Source organism: Delphinus delphis, chromosome 8 (genome assembly GCF_949987515.2).
Source record: "Delphinus delphis chromosome 8, mDelDel1.2, whole genome shotgun sequence".
NCBI classification, from domain to species: Eukaryota; Metazoa; Chordata; class Mammalia; order Artiodactyla; family Delphinidae; genus Delphinus; species Delphinus delphis.
In genome coordinates this window covers 40,067,053-40,090,908 of record NC_082690.1, presented here as the reverse complement: position 1 = coordinate 40,090,908, position 23,856 = coordinate 40,067,053, and the positions used below count along the sequence as shown (strand labels likewise).

Below are 23,856 nucleotides of genomic sequence, written 5' to 3'. Positions count from 1 at the left end.
ACTTCTTACTTAATCGGAGCACATGGCTACCTCACTAGCTGGCCAGTCAGTTATTACTAAGACAATTAAAAGCAAACATATTAAAAAACAGTTAAAACTAAACAACTAAAAATATAGAAAATAAAGGGATAGACAAAAACAGGCCAGGCAAATTCTAAACAACAAAGAACCTTATGTAGCAATATTAATTGTCAAAAATATTCTTTAAATAGTATAGCATTAACAAGGACATTAATATGGGCATCTTATTGCATCACAGAAATCCACTAGGAAATTGTTACAATCATGAACATTTATCCAACTAACTACATAGTCTGGAAAAAATATGAAGCAAAAATAAAAAATTAAAAGGAAAAACTGCAAATCCACAATCATGGTGGGAATTTTTTTATCATAAACTTCTCTCAGTTTGATAGATCAAGCAGACAAATTCACAGCATTGATACACAGAAACCAGATTGTGTATAGAGATGTATGCTTATTGCATTTATTTATGCATGTATATATTTATATATTGCATTTATATACGGATATAAAATCCTTCAACCAAAACAAGAGAATGCACGTTCTTTTCAATAAACAATGAACGTACAAAATTTAATCAAGTATAAAGCCCCCAAATAAATTACAATAAATGCCTATGTATTCATTTTTAAATGATAATATTTAATCTTGTCAATTTTGAACTTTCTATAAATGAATCATATGTGTTCTTTTGTGCTTTGCTTTTTCCCTTAATGTGTATTATGTTTAGCTGTGGTATAATATATAGAATTTCATTGCATAAAAATACATAGTATAACCTATTTATTCTAATAATTATGCTTCCAGTATGTGTTTATTACACATAATGCCACCATGAACATTCTTGGAAATGTGCAGAAGTGCATGTGTACACATTTCATATATATATCCCATCATCACGATAAGAATTCTTCTTGTCCTATAATCTCACCACCCTTGATATTGTCCAACTTTTCAATTTCAGCTCATCTGGTGGGTATATAGTGATATCTTATTGAGGTCTTAATTTGTATCTCCTTGAGTACTAATCTCCTTTCATATTTTTATTGTCCATTTGGATTTCCTTTGTGAAGTATCTGTTCAGTCTTTCTATTGAAATTTTTTTTCTTATTGATTTCTATGAGTTCTTATTACTTTGGGCATCAGTTCTCTGTTACTTATTTGTGCTGTGCATAAATTTTTCACTTCTTGGCTTCTCTTTTTGGTATATTTTGATATACAAAAATTAACATGAGGGTAGTTCAGTTTATTAATCTTTTCCTTAGTACATGGTATTTCTTTATTAAGTAATTCTTCCCTACTTTAAGGTTACATTGATATTCTCAGATACTATCTTCTGAAGGTTTTATAGTTAGGCCTTTCACAATTCTACCAGGAATTCATTTTTGTGAATGGTGTAATAGAGGGGTCTTGAAATCTGGTAAAGCAAGCCTTCTCACCTTGTCCCTCTTTTATGAATACCTTGCTGTTCTCTGCCTTTTGCACTTCAATATAAAATTTAAAGTGTCATGTTCTATGAAAATACACTTGGGATTTTGATTGTGATCATGTTGAATCTGTAGATCAATTTAAAAGTCGACATTTATACAATATTGAGTCTTAAAATCTATTAACAGGTTATATCTTTTCCATTTATTTAGATTTTCTTTAATTCCCCTAAGTAGATTTATATTGTCTTCATAGAAGTCTTGCAAATTTTTGTTAGCTTTAGCCTTAGATACTGCTTAATTTTTAATGCTATTATAAATGGCATCTTTCTTAAATTTTAGTTGTCTAGTTGTTCATTGCTGATATGTATAAAGATAATTGTTTTTTATATATTGCTATTTTAAATTCAGAGACTGTTCTAAACCCTCTTATTAAGTAAAATAGTTTATTCGTAGAACTTTTCAAAGTTTTACATATACAATCATTTCTAAGAATGACAACAGTTTTGTTTCTTCCTTTCTGATCTTTTCTCCCCTCCTCCCTTTTTTTCCCTTGCCTTCTTACATTGGATAAGACATCCAGGACAATGTTAAATAAAAGAGGTGATCACAGGCATCCTTGTCTTTTTCCTGCTCTGAAAGGGAAAACTTTTAATTACTAAGTATGATGTTTACTGAAGGTTTGGGGTAGATGTACTTTATTCAATTAGGAATTTCCCTAGAATTTTTGGTTTGCTAAATGGATGGCAGATTTTATCAAACACTTTTCTGCGTCTAATGAGATTGTCTTTTGATCTGTTACTGTGTGTTATTATATTAATTTATTTAACTATAAACTAACCTTTCATTCCTGGAATAAACCCATCTTGATTATGATGAATATATTGCAGGAATCAGTTTACTCAGATTCTATTTAGGACTTCTGCATCTATGTTCATAAGTGAGATGCCTATTATTTTCCTTTCTCATCATGTCCTTGTACATACAATTTGTATCATAAAATATTTTGGGAAATATTCTTTCTTTTTCTGTTCTCCAGGAAAATTTGTCTAAGATTGGAATTACTTCTTCCTTGAATATTTGGTAAAATTTGCTGGTGTATCCATTTGGGGTGTAGAGTTTTCTTTGTGAAAAAAGTTTTGATTACTGCTTCAGTTTACTTCATGGTTATATATATACTCAGCATTCTATTTCTTCTTGTGTCAATCTTGTTATTTACATTTTTCTAAGAATTTATTTATTTCATCTGAATTTTAAAATATGTTGGCTTAAAGTGCTTTTCAGTATCTTTATTTTCTTTTATATGTCTGCAGAATCTATAGTGATGACCTCTTTGTTTTTCCTAATATTGGTTATTTCTGCCTTCTATTTCTGGTCTTTACCATTTTCACCAGGGGTTTGTTGATTTTATTAGACTTCTCAAAACAACCCAGCTATTGGTTTTGTTTATTCTCTTTATTTTATATTAGTTTTCTATTTCATCAATTTCTGGTCTTATTTTTATTGTTTTCTTTGTTCTACTTTCTTTTCTGTACTTCGACTTTCTGTGATGGATGCTTAGCTCATTTAATTTTCCAGTCTTCTTTCTTTTCTTAGATATTTATTTAAACCTATAAATCTCCCTTTTAATACAGTTTACCAGCATCCCATCAGGCTTGAAATGTAGCATATTCACTCTCATTTGGTTTAAAGCATTTTCTAATTTTATTTTTATTTCTTTATGATTACAAGGTTTATTTAGAAATATATTTTTAATTTTACAGAATTGGGAGCTATCTAGTTATCTTTTTAATATTAATTTCTAACTTTATTATTTTGTGGTCAGAGAACATGTTCTGCCTTCTTTCAACCCTTTGACATTTGTTAAAACAGTTTTATGGCCAGAGTTTTATGGTCAGTTTTGCAAAATTTCCATAGTACTTGAAAAAAATTATATTCTGCAGTTTGGGAGTACAAAGTTCAATATATGAACTTTAGGTCAGTTTTTAAATTGCCTCACTCAAATATTCTATATGGCTTTTCAGCTACTTGATCAATTAGCGGGGTCCTATTTTATGCCTTTCTTCTCTGGGTCTCTGTCATTCTCAAAATTATCTCAGATTAGGTGATAAATGATAGGATGCAACGTAATGTTAAAATTGAGAACCACTTATGAAAATCTGAAAAGAGTGTAGAATTTCTACTAACTCAGTCAATATTCAACATTTTACTGGAGATCATATCTAATTATATGACTTCCATTCCTAAGCAGCTCAAAAAAGAAAGAAAGAAAGAAAAAAGAGTAAAAAAAAGCTATGACTACTGGAAAAGAAGAGATATATTTTTTGTATATATTTTCAGAAAATATTATCTACATGAAAAACTCTAGAAACAATGGTCAAGCTAATAGAACTACTAGGAAATAAGAGGAATAAGGTTTGAAAAGAGATATAAGATCAATTAAAAAATTAATAGAGAAAACTGTCCATAAATTACTAAAAAATTACACTAAAAACTATAAACTTCCTTAGAATATATCTGAGGAAACATATATATCTTTATGGATAAAATTCTGAAACTTTATTGAAATACACACAAGATCTGAATAAATGGAGGAATATACCAATTAATGGGTGGGAATGCTATGTCTACACCAAATTTTTATTTAACTTAATGCAATTTCAACTCAAATCAACAGGGTTTTTATAGAACTTGAAAATTTTATTCTAAAATGTATACTGAGATTTAACTTTACTAATCTAGTCAAATTAATTCTGAAAAAGATGAATAAGGACATTGAGACTAGCCTTACCAACTATCAATACTAAGTATAAAGCTATAGTAATTTAGACAATATAGTTTTGGCACAGAAATGGACAAAGAAATCAAAGGACTTGAATGGAAAGGTTAGAAAGAGAACCATACTTATTTTGGAACTTGACATATGAGAGTGAAGGATTCCAACTCAGTGGGAAAATGGTGGTAGACAACTGGACTTCTACAAAAAAAACGCAACAACAATATAGATCCCTACCTCCTAACAACAATGTTCTAAATGAGTGAAACTAATATGAAAAACAAAGAAATTAAAAGAGAATAAAATCTTTGTGACTTCAAAGGTAAGTGGGTTACTTAAACAAGACATAAGGGAACAAAACATAATGGAAAATATTAATAAATTTAGTTATACTTAATTTTTCAAAATAATCTGAAAAAGATACCATAAACAGATTTAAATGGAGGTGGTGGCTAGGATAAGATATTTGAAACAATACAATAGACATAGAATTAGTATCCCAAACATTTAAAGAACTTTTACAAATCAGTAGAGAAAGAAAAACACTCTAACTTAAAAAATAGGTAAAGGATATAACATAATTATCAAAACACACAAAAGGCCAATAAATCAATGAAAAAGCATTCCACCAGGAAACAAGTCACACATTAATATTAATAACAATATAAAGGAGATCAATTGTTTGGCCAATCAAATCACCAAGAACTAAAAATTTGACACTGTCAAGTGCATCTGGGGATAAGGAGAAAGAAACTCTCTTACTCTGCTAGTGACTGTGTTAATTAGGAAAGTCAATAGATAAGCAACATGACATTGCCTAATAAAATACAAAGTGTAGTTTCTCTACAACTTCTCTACAGTTTCTCTAAAAACCAAAATATCTAACCTAAATAAATTCTCACATATAATTACTAAGACACATGTAAAAGGTTTTTAATGCAGCATTTTTCACAATAAAAAACACTGGGAGTAGTCTAAATACCCAGAAATGCATAAAAAATATATTCTTATGACAGACTATGTATGTATATATATGAATACATCTTGAAGCTATTAATGTTTAATTTAAAAATTAGAAAAATATTATATATTTGGTATAAAATAATTTATAGAAAATAGAAATAGCAGATACACAAAATAACACTATATATGTGGATACACATTACACACACACACACACACACACACACACACACACACACACACATCCACAGGTAGAAAATACACCAAACTCATGGTAGTTGTTGTTTCTGGCATTGGCGAGGAGAAGGAGATTAGGATTTGGGGTTTAGATCTGAAAGGGACTTCCACTTCATCTGAAATATTTATTTCTTCTATTTAAAAGTACTTGAAGCAGGAAGAAGACCCTTCAGAATGTCTGTTCAACATTACATTGGAGATTCTAGTCAGGGCAGTTAGGCAAGAAAAAGAAATAAAAGGTCCAAATTGGAAAGGAAAAAATAAAGCTACCTTTATTGATAGATGGCATGAGTTTATATAGAGAAAATCTTAAGGAACAAATACTAGAACAAATAAGTTCAACAAATTGCGGGATATACAAGATCAGTATACAAAAATCAGTTGATTTCTATACACCAGCAATGAATAATCTGAATATTAATATTAATATTAATCTGAAAATTAAACTAAGAAAATATTCCATTAACAATATTGTCAAAATGAATAAAATGAATAAAATGCTTAAGAATAAATTTAACAAAAGAAGTGCAAGACTTCTACACTGGAAACTACAAAACATTGTTAAAGAAGAGCTAAATAAATGGAAAGACATTCCATATTCATGCATCAGAAGACAAAATTGTTAAGATAGAAATACTCCCCCAATTGATCTATGGATTCAGTGTGGTCCTTATTATAATTCCTGCTGGCTTTTTTTCCCCCAGAAATTAAAAGTTGATCCTGAAATTGATATGTAAATACTAAGGACCCAAAATAGCCAAAACAGTCTTGAAAAAGAATAAGAATTTTGGAGGAGTCACACTTCCCCATTTCAAAACTTAACTGCAAAGCTACAATAATCAAGACATTGGTATAAGGATAGCTATATAGTTTAATGAATAGCTGTATACTTAAATGGAAGAGAATCAACAAAATTTGAAGATATTTCAACAGTGAAAGAATAGTCTTTTCAACAAATGTTGCTAGAATAATGGATATCCACAAATGGAAGTCTGAAACCGACTCCTTACCTCACACCATACACAAAAACTAAGTCAAAATTGATCATAGACCTAAATGTAAGCTAAAACTATAAAACTCTTAAAAGAAAACATAGGAATATATCTCCATGATTTTGAGCTAGGCAATAATTTCTTAGTTAAAATACCAAAAGCACAAGCAATAAAGAAAACTGATAAATTAGATTCATCAAAATTCAAAACTTACACACTTCAAAAGACATAATTAAGAAAGTGAAAAGATAACCCACAGACTGGGAGAAAATATTTGCAAATCATATATTCAAAAAAGGACTTATAATTAGGACATACAAAGACCTCTTGCAACTCAATTATAAGACAAATACAAAAATGAGCAAAGGATTTGAATAGAAATTTCTTCAGAAAAGATATATGAATGGCTAATAAGTATCATAATAAATGTTCAGCATCATTTGTCATTAAGGAAATGCAAATCAAAGCAATGAGATAGGACTTCACACTGACTAGAATTGCTATATATAAAAAAATAGACAAACAGTAACAAGTGTTGGTGAGGATGTTGAGGAATTGAAACCCTCACACATGGCTGATGGAAATTTAAAATGTTGCAGGCACTTTGGAAAAACAGTACAGCAGTTTCTCAAAATGTTAAATATAGAGTCACCATATTATGACCCAGCATTCCACTTCTAGATATCTATAAAAGAAAAATAAAAGCATATGTCCACTCATAGACTGTACATGAATGTTCATAACAGCATTATTCATAAGAGCCAAAAGATTAAAACAACCCAAATTTTATGAGCTGATTAATGGATAAATAAAAATGTGGTATATTCATGATGATGGCATATTATTCAACCATAAAAAGTAACAAAATACTGATACATGCTACAACATGAACCTCAAAAACATGCTGAGTGAAACAAGCCAGACACAAAAGACCACATATTATGATTCTATTTATATGAAATGTCCAGAATAGGCAAATCTATAAAGACAGAAAGTAGATTAGTGGTTGCCTGGAGCTGAGGGTGGATATGGGCTGTGACTGCAAGAAAGTGGACATGAGATTTCTTTTTGGAGTGGTGGAAATTTTCTAAAACTAAATTGTGGTGATGGTTGCACAGCTCTGTAAATATACCAAAAATCATTCAATTGTACACTTAAAATGGGTGAAATTTTTGTTATGTAAATTACATCTCAATAAAGCTGTTTAAAAAAACCACTTGAAGCAAATATGACAAAAGATTAAGATGTCCATTCTGGCTGGTTGGAATGCAGGGTTTTGTTATACATTCTATTTTCTTTATTTTTAATGTTTCTCAAAAACAAAAATATTAAGACACCATAAATTCCTGGGCCCCAGTTTCAAATGAGATGGATGCATAAATTTACAGTCTTCTGATTATACTCTTACCTTCAGACACTGTCAGTTGTCCCCATTCCCAAAGGAAATGACTTAGAACATTCTTAGTAAAGCTTACCAGTCATACATAGCAAACCCAATTCTTTAGTGCCTGTTAAACATAAGCCAAGAATAACTAGATGTATAAGGAAAAAATTTAACATGCAAAACAGAAACCAAAACATCCTAGAAGAGTGAATTCAGAGAAAACAGACATATGTAGAGAGCAAATAAAACTTTTACAAATCCCTATTAATATTTCAAGAGAGAGAAGAGAAAATCTACAGCCATGAAAAATATGAGAAATCTATAATAAAAGGAATATTCAGAGAACAAAAAGAATTTCTGGAAGTCAAAAATAATTGCTAGAATGTTTGGAAAATAAAAGAACAAAGAAGGAAAATAAGAGAAAAATAACATAAGAAAATTAAAGGATCAGTCCAAGAGGTTTAATATCCAACTAGTTATATTTCCAGAGAGAGAGAAAACTGAAAATATAGTGGGAAGAAATATATTTTTAAAATAGAATAGAAAAGTTCTCAGCAACAAAGAACATGAATCTACATCAAATCTACCACAATAGTTGACAAAAAAGACTTACCAATCATATTTTAATGAAATCTCAGAAAATAAGGAACAAACAAATAGTCATAAAAGTGTTCAAGAAGTGAAAATAGGTTGCACACAAAAAAATCAGAAAACAGATTTTGGATGTCTAGAAAGTAGAATTTAATGCAACGATATCTTCAGATTCTGAAAGAAAAGCATAAAGGTAGAACACAGACATTTTCAGACATGTGAACTCGGGTAGACTGTTGTTATATTTGTGGCCAATAACTTTAGAATGTCCTTTTTATACTTGAGGAAATTCCCGCATTATGACCCCTGCCTTGCCAAGGTTGAAGTCATAGCTCAGTTATCCAGCATCTATTGCAGCAAAGACATAGGCATATGACATTGGCTCTTCCAGATGTTTCCTTGGAAGAGCTCAATCTGAAGAAACGTGTGGAAGTCAAATTTGCACAGGATCTGTTCCTAGAGGAGGGTGGTGAGACACTGAACTTTCAGAGGCAGCAGTGGCATAGATTCTAGTTGGTAATGTCCCTTGCTCAGGGTCTTTGGTGCCTTTGACCAGAGGAGGTATAAGAATACTTTAATATGGATGGTCGGATAATTTGGGTGTTGTTCCTGGAAGCACAGTCACCAAACCCTATTCTCTGTAAGCTACTTCTCTGTAAGCTACTTCACAATCTCTAATGAATCTTCCAAGGATGCTTCTGGTGGATGTGCTCCACCAACACAAGGAAGTAAACCAAGAAAAAAGACTGAGATGGGCGGGGGGTGGATTAAGGGATCTAACATAATACGGAAAAAGAATCCCCAGGATTACAGTGGATAGAAACCGCAGGATGCAGGCTGTGCAACAACCTAAAGACTAACCAGTCCAGATTCAGTTAAACATATGGAGGGCTCCAGGAAGAATATTTCTGAAAAGAGAAATCGGATTTAGTACGTGTTGTGTTTTATGTATTTAGAAGAGATTTGCACTGCTGGAAATGAATTTGAGAATGAATTAATATGTATAAAACCGAGCAAATGAAATAAGACATTTATTAACTATAGGATAAATAAATTTTTGTTTATGAAAGGCAGTGCAATCATGGTAAACTACATGACTCAGCTGTATCTAATATTACATGGTAAAAATTCAGACTTGATTTAACCAAAAAATTTGATATGAGAGGCTGGGGTAGAGGAAGTCTATGTGTGCTGGGATGGAGCATAAGAGAACTAGATCGACGTCTTTTTTTTTTTTTTTAACATCTTTATTGGAGTATAATTGCTTTACAATGGTGTGTTAGTTTCTGCTTTATAACAAAGTGAATCAGTTATATATATACATATGTTCCCATATCTCTTCCCTCTTGCGTCTCCCTCCCTCCCACCCTCCCTATCCCACCCCTCTAGGTGGTCACAAATAGATCCACGTCTTTTATAGTCTGTGTCCACAATATCTAAAACTGAAAAGTCTAGAAATACCGGAAAAACAAAACATAGAAAATAGCTAAAATATGTAGGAGTGGTTGCCTTTGAGGAGTGGGAATGAGGGAGAGGAATTATATTTGTCAGGGTTCTTTATTTGCATTCTACAGAATTTACTCCAAAGCAAAAGAGGTGTGTTCTGTTTTGTTTTTAGTTTGTTTTTAAGTATTAAGTAGTTTATGGAATCTCTGGGAACATTTCAAGAACCAGGATTATCTACTACTCAAGAAATATATTTAAAATTTATTTAGAGTCCAAAGAAGCATATGTTAGAAGTTGCCTTAAAATTCAAGTGGCTGTGTCTTGGAGATAGGGGTTCAAGAAGACTTCTGCCCTTCTGCCAGATACCACTGTGGCTGTCACAGTATCCATGTAAGAGGAAAGAAAAATAGAGAAATCTCTGAGGTTAATATTCCCAGGCTCAATTTATTATATGTCACAATGAAGTCATTATGTGACATTTAAGTTGCTGATTTAAAGGCCAAGTCCTCATCTTTGTCAGGATTTAATTTATGCTGTTCAACTGTATCAGGATTTAATCCATGCTGTGCAGGCCTGACACATCTCCTCTATATCCACACTCCTGGGTATTCCTAACTAGGGAGTCCACATAAATACTGGCATTCGAGATAAAAAAGGTCTAGGAAAAGGCACCTTTTAATCTTCTCTTTTCCACGAAGCTTCTCAAGAAAGGAATGTTGAAGCTTGTGGAGCAGAATCATGCAGGTATCTTAGAGAAAGAAGCGAGCACATCTCATTGAAGGGATTTATGACTTTAGACAAGTGCCCATTAGAGGTGAAAGCAAGCTGTCAAGTAAAACAGCCTGGAGAGTTCCCACATCAACAGTTTGTTTTAAGCACCAAATAAACGGGCCAGACAAATAGTGTTGGTGGAGTGTAGAGGACAGTCGTTTCCGAGACCTAGGGTTTGTAGAGAAGAATCCCTCAAGTAGGAGAGTCTTCTTGAAAGCAGGGATTGTAATTTAGATAAGGGTAAGAGAACAGAAGTGAGGGAGGAAGCACATGGAGTCAGGGACAATGGCTACATGGATTTGACTGAAGCTGGGAGCTTGTTTAAGGAACTATTGTGAGAGACATTTGGGGAAACAAGAAGAGATGAAGATGGTGGTTTAAACACAATCATTTATTTTGTTCCCTCCAAAACTACACTGGAATGACGATAACAGGATTTTTGTTTTAAGAAGTCATATACCAAGAAAATGGTAAAGGAGATAATATAGTAGCAAAACTTGAAAACAGATGGACAAGTAGAAACTGATTTGTCAAACCCAGGAAATTTGAATGCTAAATTGGCAGTGACGAAAGCCAAGAAGCAACACAATTCCTTAATTGTCTCTAAGAACCCAGAAGGCTTAGGATTTCATGGCACCGGGTGCCTCTGGAAGTGGCAGTTAAAATGAGGCTAAGGAGGGCTTGTGGAAAGTCTGTCTTAGAAGCAGTGAGAACCTCAGATCCCCTCCCTCTGGGCAGCAGGGTAAACTGCTCTCTCACCCTGAACAGAAGACTAAGCTTCATTTTCTAGAGCAGGTGAAAAGGATGGTCTCTGGACTGGGAATTTCCAGGAATTGTTGAGAATGTGGTTGTTATAGGGAAAACCAATTGATTTAGTGAACTTCCCAAGCTGGATATTGGAAAATCCAGGACCCATTTTCCATGTGGTGGGGAAGAGAGGCCTCTCCCCTCAGGAGGAAGATTGGAAGATTCTTCACTGTTGAATATCACCAGTCGTAGAAATACCAGCATCAGAGGTTCAGCCAGGAAACAGCCCCGCCAGATCACCATTCAGAGAAGCATAATCTCCAAACTCATCCACACACCCTGAGCTTCTAAACAGTTCTTTATGCTGTACTCTTATATGTGTGCCAACTACTAAAGAGCACCAGACACTTGAGGAAAGCCCTAAACATGAAAGAGAGAAACCAAACCAAACCAAACCAAACCAAAACAAAACAAAAGAAAAAAAATAAAAAGAAGTTTCAAAGAAACACACTATACAGGAGGGAAAAATACCTCCAAAAGCCATTGACATTTTAGTATTTTCTGAGAGATGAAATAAGTGCATCTGTGAAACAAAAATAGGACAATGGTGAGGGCAGGGAAGGAAGTTATATACACTTGAAAAAGCTAAGGGGACAGAAATGAGCTGTTAAAAATTAAAAGTTTGATAGGAGAAATGAAAAAGGCAATAGAAGTAGGTTTATAAGATAAGGATGAGAGAAAATTTCAGAAGATAAAGCATAGTGATAAACGGATAGAAAATTAGAAGAAGAAAAGACAAAAATTGGAGGTCCAGTCCATGAGATCTGATATCAAAATACAGGAGTTAATGTACAGAGGGAAAAACTAGAGGAAGTTGTCAAAGAAGTAACTAAAAAGTTTTCATAAACTAAAGAGCCAGACGGAAAAATTTAAGAGCACTGGGACAAAGAAAAGCTCCTATAAACTAATAGAGAGGAACACAACAAACTAGGACTAGGAATCATACTTACATCTCCTTTATTCCTCATACCATACTTGCAAAACTATAAAAAAAATTAATAAAACAAACCCCAAAACCCCAGTTAGAATTAAAGGTATCATTAAAATCCAAATTAAGAATGCAATTAACATATAAAAAGGAAAAACCCCATAAGATAATATTTATCTGTCTCTGGATGAGCAAATAACTTTCTAACTTTCTAAACATAAAGGCCATGAAAGACATTACAAAGGAAAAGACCCACTCAACATTTTAATATATTAAACTGAAATATATGCTAAAATCATTTAAATTAAATATAAATTAAAGAAATGGCAAACTGGGAAAAAAATATGAACAGATTAAACAAAGGGTGTAATATGTAAAATATTCACATGAGCAATTTGTAAAATGTTCATATACTGTGTAAAATATGTGAAATAGTCACATAATGTATAAAATGTTCATGTAAGTAAGTGAGTAAAAACACTAGAACCATATTAGAGAAAAATGGGCAAAGGATATGAAGCAATACAAATGGCTAGCATACATTGAAGAAATAAAAGTCAATCTTAGTTGTAACCTAAGAAGTATAAATTAAAACTAGAGCTACACTTTTTCACCAAAATTTTTCACAATAATTTTCTTAACAAATTATTAAAGATTGTTTTTCAGAGTAAAGTTAATGGTGAGGATGTGATATGTTTCTGGAAAGTTTTGGCAATACATGTTAAGGATTTTAAATGTTTAGAACTTACAATGCAGTAGTACAATTTCTAGAAATCTAATCCAAGGAATTTCATTATTTAACTACTGTTATACCAAATATACTGATCTAGGTACTGAAAAATATAGGATATTTATAAGGGATTAGGAATACTTGTGGAAAAGTAAAAAAACAAAATAACTGTCCAATAATAGGGGGAACGTTGAGTCACTTATCTCCATAAAATAGAATTTATTTAGCCATCAAATATTATGGCTACAATTACTTTCAATAAATGGTAAGTAGAATTTCTAACTTGAGAAGAAATTTATTAAACACAGCATTTAGATATTGGCTGTCAGCAGAAACAATGGCTAACGTCTGAGGCATTCTGTCAACAATCCTCATTTGAAATAATAGCTTTGAAATATGCACGGAACATAAAAGACAAGAAGGCTTTCCTGCTGTCCTGAAATTGTTGAGCAATCTGTACAATAAGCAAACAGGACAATGGCCACAGTGAGAGGATTTATTAAACTGACTTCATTTCTTACCTTCCCCAGTTTAAAACACACACACACACACACACACACACACACACACACACACACACACACACACACACACACACACACCAGGAAAGCTTGGAGGAATTATTTTTGAAAGACTCCTAATTTCCAGAAATTCATCAAGTCTAATCATTCTGCTCAAAATACTTTTCTTCAATTGTCAGGTTTCCTTAGATGACAAATTTCTGTGTTACTGGGGATACCATGAATAAGGGTAAAATGGAAGCGTAACTGAAACGAAAGGGTACTTATTCTCAACTAGTACCTGTGGCTCCAGTTGAAGGAATCATGGAGGCGGTTTCACAGTAAAAGCAACCATCTGAGACCCATAGAGAAGACATTTGTCTGGAGCACTGAAGGTTTACTGTAATTGTAATCGGCAAATTCTGAGAAGTTTTGATTTGCGCAGAGTTACACTTACAAAATCAGAGTGTTTCAGTTGGATGCTCAATATCTGAAGACTAATGTGTATCTAGATTATTTATTTTATATAGATAGTAGGCCGGGCTCATTCCTCCTAGGATCCTTAGAAATGTAAAAAGGAAATAATTTAGTTTATAAAACAAATACAGGGGACTTCCCTGGCAGTCCAGTGGTTAGGACTCTCTGCTTCCACTGCAGGGGGATGGGTTTGGTCCCTGGTCAGGGAACTAAGATCCCACATGCCACGTGGCAAAGCCAACAAAAACAAATACTCAACTCAAGGCTTGTTTTAGTTTTCTATTAATAATTCAATAAGAAATGAAGGCTTGTGTGAACTTCATAATCAGCATTTTATGGTGTATTAGGGGAAAGACCCTTAGCACGGTATTTAAACATTTGACATTAATTTTCCTTCTAAATTGTTTCACTCTTCTCTTTTCATTTCTTTGAGGAAGTGTTCATATAGAATGAAAAATTTCATTATATATTTATATAGTTTTAAATAAAATCATTGTAGAAGAATTTTTAAGATTAAAAATTAGGGTGAGATGGGCAGATTATCACATGATACAGGTGACTGCTACTTGTAGATCCTCAGGGTCTGGCTTGAGTGGTGACAGCTATAAGTAGGAGAGGAAGGCAAGCTGGATCCTTGACTCCTTATATAAGGAAGGAGAGCACAGGGAGCCTCCCTGGGGTATACAGATGTCGCTGGGGACTCACAGTAGACTGTCCTGGGATCCCCTGACCTCACCGATTATATGACTAGGGAGAGGGAGATGTAAGAACGAACGGTAACTGGGATACTGTATTCCCATCCTTAGAAAAAAAGATTTCTAAAGGAGGAAGTGAATTTCAGGAGAAAGATGATCAATTTCTACTAAACAAGTTGATTTTCAGGGGCTCAGTGGCCAGTCAAGAAGGAAAAGCAAATCAGAAGCGCAGGAGAAAGTCAGTGCTATTCGAGAAAGTTATGGCAATAAATAATACCTTTAAAGAGAGGGAGAGTGTGATACTAAAGAATGCCGTGAACATAAAAAGGAAATTTAAGGGGAAAAATAAAAAGAGTTCAAAGAGAGATGAGAAATTAGCTTTGAAATAAGACTGCATTTGTATAGTAGGAAAAGAAGTGGAACCAAGGAGAAAGAAAAGAACCAGAGAAGACTATCAGTACCCTGGAGGTCAGAGACATTTTAGGAGGAAGGAGGTGCGCCATGAATCAATGATGTAGAGATATAAAGTGTAACCCATAGAGCAGAACTTGGGAGACAGTGTGATGATTTACAGAGATGAATTTCAGTGGAGAAGTGGGGTCAGAATCAGAAGCCGAGAGAGATGAGGAAATGCTTTTGTACACGTAGATTATTTTTGTTTCTGTTTTGACATGTTGGGTATTGAAATGAAGGAAAGAGAATGGATGCAGCTTAAATCAGGAAACAGACTGATGACTGATGATTCAACTCTTTACGGAGGTGATAGTGATCATTTAATTGACCATAGTTTTGGAATGCATGGGAGGTGTCAATTTAAGGAGTTTAAATGGCAAGATTAGCTCTGGAGAGGGGGAGTATCTTCTCTTTTCCTGAGATAGGAGAATAGGAAGAAAAATGGGGTGTAACCAAGAGGAGAGAGACTGCAGTGGGCGCCAAATGAATTTAGTTACTTACTTTTTTAATAAACATTTTTTGGAGTGTGCACTATATAAAGTACCAAGATCCCTTGGAAAATATGATGATGAAAAAGACCTAGACAATGCCCTCAAAGTAGTTTTATTTGGAAGATAAGACAAGGGCAAAAATAACTCTAGAGATTGAGAACACAACCTGTTAAGTTAAATATAAATTTTTTTACACCTCAGTTTCTTCCTCCATAAAATGGGAATAATGAGAGTACCACCTATGTTTCAAGCATCCCATTCTCTTTCTAGCTTACATTTCCCAGTGTTCTAATAGAAGTATTTGACTTAATGGAGACATTCAGCCCATGAATCAAACACTGTTTCATTCTCCATCATTGCCCTTATGTTCTCATTTCCTTTTTTACCCAAGATAAATTTACTGGCCCATCATTTTAATCACTCTCTTATCCCTCCATCCAATCCATCAAGACACTTGGTCCTCTCTCCTTGAGATACACATGGCTGGAAAACCCTAACCCTGATGAAACCTTACTATTTGCTTTCTTCCCATCTTTCGATTCCCCTTGTCCATGGAGGAAAATTCCACAAAGTCATACAATATGAGTTCAGGAAACACATCCAGAGCAAGGCACACATAGGCTCTGCATTTCTTCAGCATCTACGTGGGGAGGCATCCCATGTTGAGGAGGGTTTTGTTCTAGTGGAAGCCCCTTCCCCATTGCTCTTCCTTCATATAGGGCCTTGATGACAGCCACTTTATTAGGAAAGGGACTTTCAGACTGCTTGCGGAATTAAGCTGCCTAGATATCATGCCAGCCATTTACAGGAGCTGTCTTGAAAAGCCAGCAGCCCCATACGTTAGGAGGCACCTGGAGACTTTGGATCCTTTTGGATGCTATAGCCGTCCAGTCATGGAAGGAGTCTAGGCTAGCCTATTATTCAGGCATCTTAGGATGAACATCTAGGGTCATTTTTGAACAATGCTTCTCCTTCATGACAATCTATCCGCAAGAAGCTTGAGTGCTCATCAGGTGTTTCTGAAACAGGAAGAGAGACATCATTTGATTTCCACCCAATCTTTAGAGGCTAAGTTAACTGCATTTGTCACAGTCCCTCAGGGATGAGCTAGATTGTCAACCACTTCCCCTCCCCACCATTTATTACCAATATATTCTATAGAGACCTCGAGATTGTTACTTTTATCCTTTGACATTAAAGTTGGAAAAGGAGAAGAGTGCATTGATCCTCCATTACCCACCTTCTGCATATTCCATGGTGCATGAGACTCCAGGGCAGAGGTACAAGGAGCTACTACGGCTCACTCAAAGGGCCCCTGCCATCAGTATTCGGGTCTGCAGCAAACATTAATTTGATGCACTCTTACAAAAGCTACCAGCAGGGGTCACAGAGAGCAAGCCCTTCCTTGGCTATTATTTTGTCCCTGATCCCAGACCCAAAGGATAAGCGTTTTTTGTTAAAGCCAAATAGTGGTGACCTCTTTGGGGAGAGGGGTGGTAGAGGATCAGGCCCCAGCCCCAGCTTCCTCTTGTCTTGAATGGACCCCAGATAGCATATAGGGACCTCGGGCACCTCTTGCAGACCATAGGAGATGTGGGGAGTTTCTATTACTTGGAACAATGGCAGGCCAGCTGATCTTAGTCTTATTGGGGAGACTACAGGGTGAGAAAGGTTAAATGCCTTTGTTCTCTAAAGACAGTTGAGCTCTTCCTCACAGATTTCTTTAGCATGGTTTTCTTCTCTCCCTGGTTCTTGTGCTGACCAGATACTAGTGGTGTTTAATGCCCTGACCACTGTGCTAGCTCCGCCCATTCTGGCAGCTTTCCCAGGGAAACCCCTTTGTTCCTAAAAGGACCCTGAAATTTGTATTATCTTTAGATGCCATATATTTTCTTGTAAGAAATCTTAAAGGAAAAATTTCAGGCAAAATACCTGTGCTTTGTGGGCTGATAACATTAAAAATGAGGTCTTTTACTAGACAGTTGGGAGAGATGATTGCATTCAATTGTGTTGGAATAGGGAATGATGGAGTTAGGGTGGGGCTGATTTGAGTAGAATCTGGAAGAGATACATGGGTACTGACCAACAGTTCAAGTTTCATTTGGAAATATTTTCTTGAGAGAGTACCTGTTTTCCTGGAAGGAAAATTGTCTCTACTTTTATCCAAAGCAAGACGATCAGAGGAGACTTCACTGACAAGGTGATGTTTGCACTGAGGCTTGAGAGTTGCCTGGGTGCAAAGACCATCAGAAAGAGTATACCGGCCTTTTTTGAGACACAGCCAGGAATGTGTTTGGAAGGAGAGAGCAAAGAGCAGGGTAGAAAGGGGTGAGGTCAAGAGGTGATAGTGGGCCAGATCACTTACGGACTTTTAGGACATTCGAAGGATTCTAAGTGGGGTGGAACAGGTGTGCCTGAAGTTTGAGGACAGGGGAAAGTGAAAGAGAATATTTGAATGGTGGAAATGAGGGGAGCTTAAGAGGATTAGGAAACAGTAGTAAGGGAACACATGTAATTCGGTTAATGAGATAGTTTGCTTCGTTTTTTTTTTTTTCTTTGTTTATTTGTACACATATATTTTCTGTCCTAAAATTATAACTATTACATATGCTCCATACAGTTCAAGTTGAACTTGGCGTATACATAGTGAAATTTATTTTTGGCATTGTTTTCAATATGTTTTTTTTTTCACACACACGCACTGTATTTTATTTTTACAAGAGATAAATAAACTGACACCAAGCATTGTAAATGGATGACCGCAAGAAAAGCAACAATGATTGCAATTACCAAACACGAAACACACTCATACTATGTCATAATAGCGACATTCAGTCCAGTAATCCTCCACTGTAACAGCTCCTTTACTTTGCAGTGAAAATTGACTTGTATATTTTTTGCCTCTGAGTTCTTGTGGGATTGTTTTTTTAATTCAAACAGAAAGTCATAAAAATTATAATCATCTTCCTAAGTTCACTCATTCCCATGTAATTATTGTTTTTTCTTCTTGATGTTTTGTAAGGCACTTTTATGAATTCATCAGTTTGCCATTAGAGTTCTGAAAATGCTTATTCGTTCAGTTACACAGTATAGTTAGTTACCAGAAACCTGTACTTGTCAGAGTGTTTTCCGTGAATTCCTTGAACATGAAACCCTTTTATAGGAACATTTTTGCAAAAGCATCAGAGTACACGCAGTACTCTCTCTAAATGATAAAAGAGTTAAAAATGACCATGGTTAAAGATTTGATGAAAGTTCATAATAATGCAATTGACAAGGAAATTTAGTTATTTCTGAGATATACATTTTAAAGTAATAACTAGAATTATGACTTATAACATTATACCAGAACATATAAGATTTTTAGAAATTTCATGTAATGTCTGAAACATTTATATTAACGTATTTCCATACAAATAATCCAAAAAAGTTTATTATTAGTTTTTTGTTGTTTGTTTGCTTATACTGCAGGTTCTTATTAGTCATCAATTTTATACACATCAGTGTATATATGTCAATTCCAATCACCCAATTCAACACAAGCACACCACCATCCTCACCCCACCACAGTTTTCCCCACTTGGTGTCCATACGTTTGTTCTCTACATCTGTTTCTCAACTTCTGCCCTGCAAACTGGTTCATCTGTACCATTTTTCTAGGTTCCACATACATGTGTTAATATATGATATTTGTTTTTCTCTTTCAACTAACTTCATTCTGTATGACAGTCTCTAGATCCATCCACGTCTCAACAAATGACTCAATTTCGTTCCTTTTTATGGCTGAGTAATATTCCATTGTAAATGTGTACCACATCTTCTTTATCCATTCATCTGTCAATGGGCATTTAGGTTGCTTCCATGACCTGGTTATTGTAAACAGTGTTGCCATAAATATTGGGGTGCATGGGTCTTTTAGAATTATGGTTTTCTCTGGGCATATACTCAGTCATGGGATTGCTGGATCATATAGTAATTCTATTTTTAGTTTTTTAAGGAACCTCCATACTGTTCTCCATAGTGGCTCTATCAAATTACACTACCACCAAAAGTGCAAGAGGGTTCCCTTTTCTCCACACCCTCTCCAGCATTTGTTGTTTCTAGATTTTCTGATGATGCCCATTCTAACTGGTGTGAGGTGATACCTCATTGTAGTTTTGATTTGCGTTTCTCTAATAATTAGTGATGTGGAGCAGCTTTCCATGTTGATGCATCTCTTTTTTCTACCTTTAATGAGAATGTTACTTCTGTTTCACTGTTAAGAATGATCCTTGCTATCTTTTACCTTGAAATTCTTTATCTTACAAAACAAGTTTCTCTTGATTCTTTGCAAGTAAGAATTGTAAAATCATGAATGCATTTTGCATTTGATCAAATGCTTTTTTGATACCTATAAGATGATGGTATTTTTCATTTACTTTGTTAATATTCTCAATTATGTCATTAAATATTCCAATGTTGAATCATCCTTCCATTCTATTTGGTCATGATGTATTATAATTTTATTATATTGCTGTATTTCGTTGGATAACATTCCATTTTATGCTTTCATGTGTGCTTATAAACAAAGATGGCCTGTAGCTTTATATTTTATTGTCCTTTTTTTCGTTTTGCTATCAGAGATGAGAAATAGCCTCATCTGAGTAGCTTCCCAACTTTTTCCATACTCTGAGACAATTTGCACAATAAGAGTTAACTGTTTCTTGCAACTTTTCTAGATTCACATATAAAATGATGTGTCTCCTGGACTTTCAGGGGTCATACTTTGAACCAGCTTCTTATACTGGGGTATTATTCAAGATTTCTGGTGTTTCTTGGATCCATTTTGGATATGTTTCCTCTCCAGAAAATTATTCTTTTCTCTTATCTTTTGAAAATCTTGCTGTCAAGTTTCTCCTAAGATTCTCTTTTGAGATTTAAAAAATTCTTTTGTGCACTATTTCATTCCTAGTGGTTTATTTTCCCCTTCTTTCTTAGGCTCAGTTATACCCATGGTTTACTGCTATCATTAATTTCTTCCAAGAATAATTTTGGTCATCAGTGTTTGGTGTTGTATGTGTTTTCTTTCATTAACTTTGTCTTTATTCTTTGTTATTGTTTTACTCCTACCTCTTCTTTCTCTTCTTCTATATTGTAGCTTCTTCAATTGAATGTTTAGTTCATATATTTTCAATCACCCTTCCTTTTCCTTTTGGTATGATGAAAGATATCTGTCTCCTTTAAATGCTTTTAACCCTAAACTATATTTCAAAATTTATTTAAATAATTTAAATAAATTAAAAAAATTATTTCACAGAAATTTGTAAAAATCATAACTTGATGATTTATGACAGTGAGCCATTCTGATGGCTGTGTAACCAGCACCTGCCTTCAGGATAGAATATTCACATTATTCTAGAGACTTCCTCACACCCCCCACTCACAACCTGTCTCTCTCACAAAAGTAACCACTACTCTGACTTCTAACATAGATTACGTTGCCTCCTTTTTCTCTTTATATAAATGGAAGCAAAGAATAGGCATTCTTTTGGGTCTGGGTAATTTTGCTCACTATTCCGTTTATAGAATTATTCTTATATTTTCATGTAGTTCTTATTTATCTTCATTGCTGTATTGTATTCCATTGTATGAATACACTATAGTGTACTTAACCATTCTAATGTTGACTGGCATTTGAGTTGTTTCCAGTGTTTGGCTACTGAAATAATGTTGTTCTGAACATTCTTGGACTTGACTTTCATTGCACAGACACACACATATCCTAGGCATGAATCAAAGCACATGGGTAAGTTCAGTTTTAGTGGATTCTGTCTAAATAGTTTTTCAAACTGAATGTAATGATTCCCATTCTCCTTACCAGAGTACAAGAATTTCCACTGTTCACAACAACATTTATTGTATTGTCACTCTTATGAAATTTTAGCCTTTCTTTGAATATGCAATTATATTCCATGGTGGTGTTTTATTTGTAGCTACCTAGTAACTATTTCCAAACATTAGTTTGAAACCTGTCTCTATTGTATTTTTTCTTAGGTTTTGTTTTCAATACTGACCTGAAGACACGACATTTGGGATACCCACCCAGGGCTGGGTGATTCACTAGACCTCAAGAGGCCAGAGCCAAGTGTCGACCAAGGACATCACAGACTTGCAGGCTCAGCCAGCATCAGTCCTGAGCAAGGCTTCTGCCCAGCGTGGAGTCCCCTGCAGAATCAGCAAGCCTAAGAAATATTATCAACTCATTGCATTAAAGTCTACTGGGGGTTCCTGCTGATATACTCCAACCCATTTTTGAAAAAGTAGTGTTTTCCAGCATCCTCACCTATCCAGAACATAAGTAAAAACTTGGGAGTTTCTTCCTTATTAATAAAAGCTATGAAGTCTAAGTCCAACTGGGCCCAGAACCCAAGTTGTAGCATAATGGTATTTCATCCAACCAAGGAAGAGTTTAATGATTTCGATACATACATTGCTTATATGGAATCCCAAGGTGCACACCGAGCAGGCCTGGCCAAGGTAATTCCACCCAAGGACTGGAAAGCCAGAGAGACCTATGATGATATCGATGACATCTTAATAGCCGCTCCCCTCCAGCAGGTGATTTCTGGGCAAACAGGAGTGTTTACTCAATACCACAGAAATAAGAAGGCCATGACCGTGGGTGAGTACCGCCACTTAGCAAAGAGTGAAAAATATGGGACTCCACCACACTTGGATTTTAAGGACCTGGAGCGAAAATACTGGAAAACACGCCCCTATGGTTCACCAGTATATGGGGCTGACGTCAGTGGCTCCTTATTCGATGAAAACACGAAGCAGTGGAACCTTGGACACCTGGGAACCATTCAGGACCTGCTGGAACAGGAGTGCGGAGTGGTCATCGAAGGCGTCAACACCCCCTACCTTTACTTTGGCATGTGGAAGACCGCCTTTGCCTGGCACACGGAGGACATGGACCTTTACAGCATCAACTACCTGCACTTCGGGGAGCCCAAGACTTGGTACGCGGTGCCCCCGGAGCACGGCCGGCGCCTGGAACTCCTGGCCAGGGAGCTTTTCCCGGACAACTCGCGGGACTGTGAGGCCTTCCTGCGGCACAAGGTGGCTCTCATCTCGCCCACGGTCCTCAAGGACAACGGCATCCCCTTCGGTCGGGTCACTCAGGAGGCTGGAGAGTTCATGGTGACGTTTCCCTATGGCTACCACTCTGGCTTCAACCATGGCTTCAACTGCGCCGAAGCCATCAATTTCGCCTCCCCGCGCTGGATTGATTATGGCAAAGTGGCGTCGCAGTGCAGCTGCGGGGAAGGCCGTGTCGCCTTCTCCATGGACGTCTTCGTGCGCATCCTGCAACCGGAGCGCTACGATCTGTGGAAGCGCGGGCAGGACCAGACCGTGGTGGACCACACGCAGCCCACGGAGCCCAGCAGCCAGGGCCTGGACGCCTGGAGGGAGGTCCCCGCGCCCTGGGGAGCCGCTCTGGGCCTGAGGCACCACCAGCCACGCCGCGCTCGGCGCCCCCGTAGGCCTGTAGTCGCAGACGGTGGGACCCGCCACCGAGTCCCTGTGAGTGCTGTGTCCCGGCGCTCCTCGCCGGCCCGGGGTTCTTGCTCGGCCGCCCAGTTCGAGGCTGAGGCCACCTGCACCTCTGGGGAGCCCGGCCCGACCCAGCCGCCGACCCCAGGTCCATCTGCCCCGGATCGCCACCCAGCTGGAAGATGTGGCCCTCGCCGTCGTCCTTGGGAACAGGGGACTCAGGAGCCAACTGCTCCCCCCAGGGCTAAGAGGAGGCTTTCCTTGGACATTTCTCAGGACCCAGAGGCTCAGCCCCTGCCTGTGGATGCACCGTCGCCGGACAACGCTGATCCGCTGAGCCCAGGGCTCCAGCATCCCGCCAAGGCTTCTGGGTGTGGTTGTGGCCCTGTCCCCTAAGCCCAGGGGATGCCTTTCTACCCCACTGCTCTTGCGTGGGGATCCTTTGAGACTGGTCGCATTGACATTTCAGAGCATTGGCTATTTGAACGTCACTAGTCTTGCATGAGTCCCTCCTGTGCTGCCGCTGGACCTGCTGGGTCCGTGGTGCTTACCAAATTCGCCAAAGTTTGTTCTTCCTTCCAGACCCTGGAATCTTTGGACACTGCTAACTCCTGTGTCACGAACTGAG

At 36.2% G+C, this 23,856-nt stretch overlaps 1 protein-coding gene across 1 annotated transcript; it reads left to right on the top strand.

Moving 5' to 3' along the window:
- Nucleotides 1-22,064: 22,064 nt before the first annotated feature.
- On the top strand, nt 22,065-23,624 carry LOC132429017 (lysine-specific demethylase 4D). Its single transcript, XM_060017223.1, has one exon. It carries the CDS (start codon nt 22,068-22,070, stop codon nt 23,622-23,624), a length of 1,557 nt encoding a protein of 518 aa, XP_059873206.1. The 5' UTR covers nt 22,065-22,067.
- Nucleotides 23,625-23,856: the final 232 nt, after the last annotated feature.

Bases quoted from the DNA above. Each gene is read 5' to 3' on its own strand.
- LOC132429017 (XM_060017223.1), top strand. From the start codon at position 22,068: ATGAAGTCTAAGTCCAACTGGGCCCAGAACCCAAGTTGTAGCATAATG.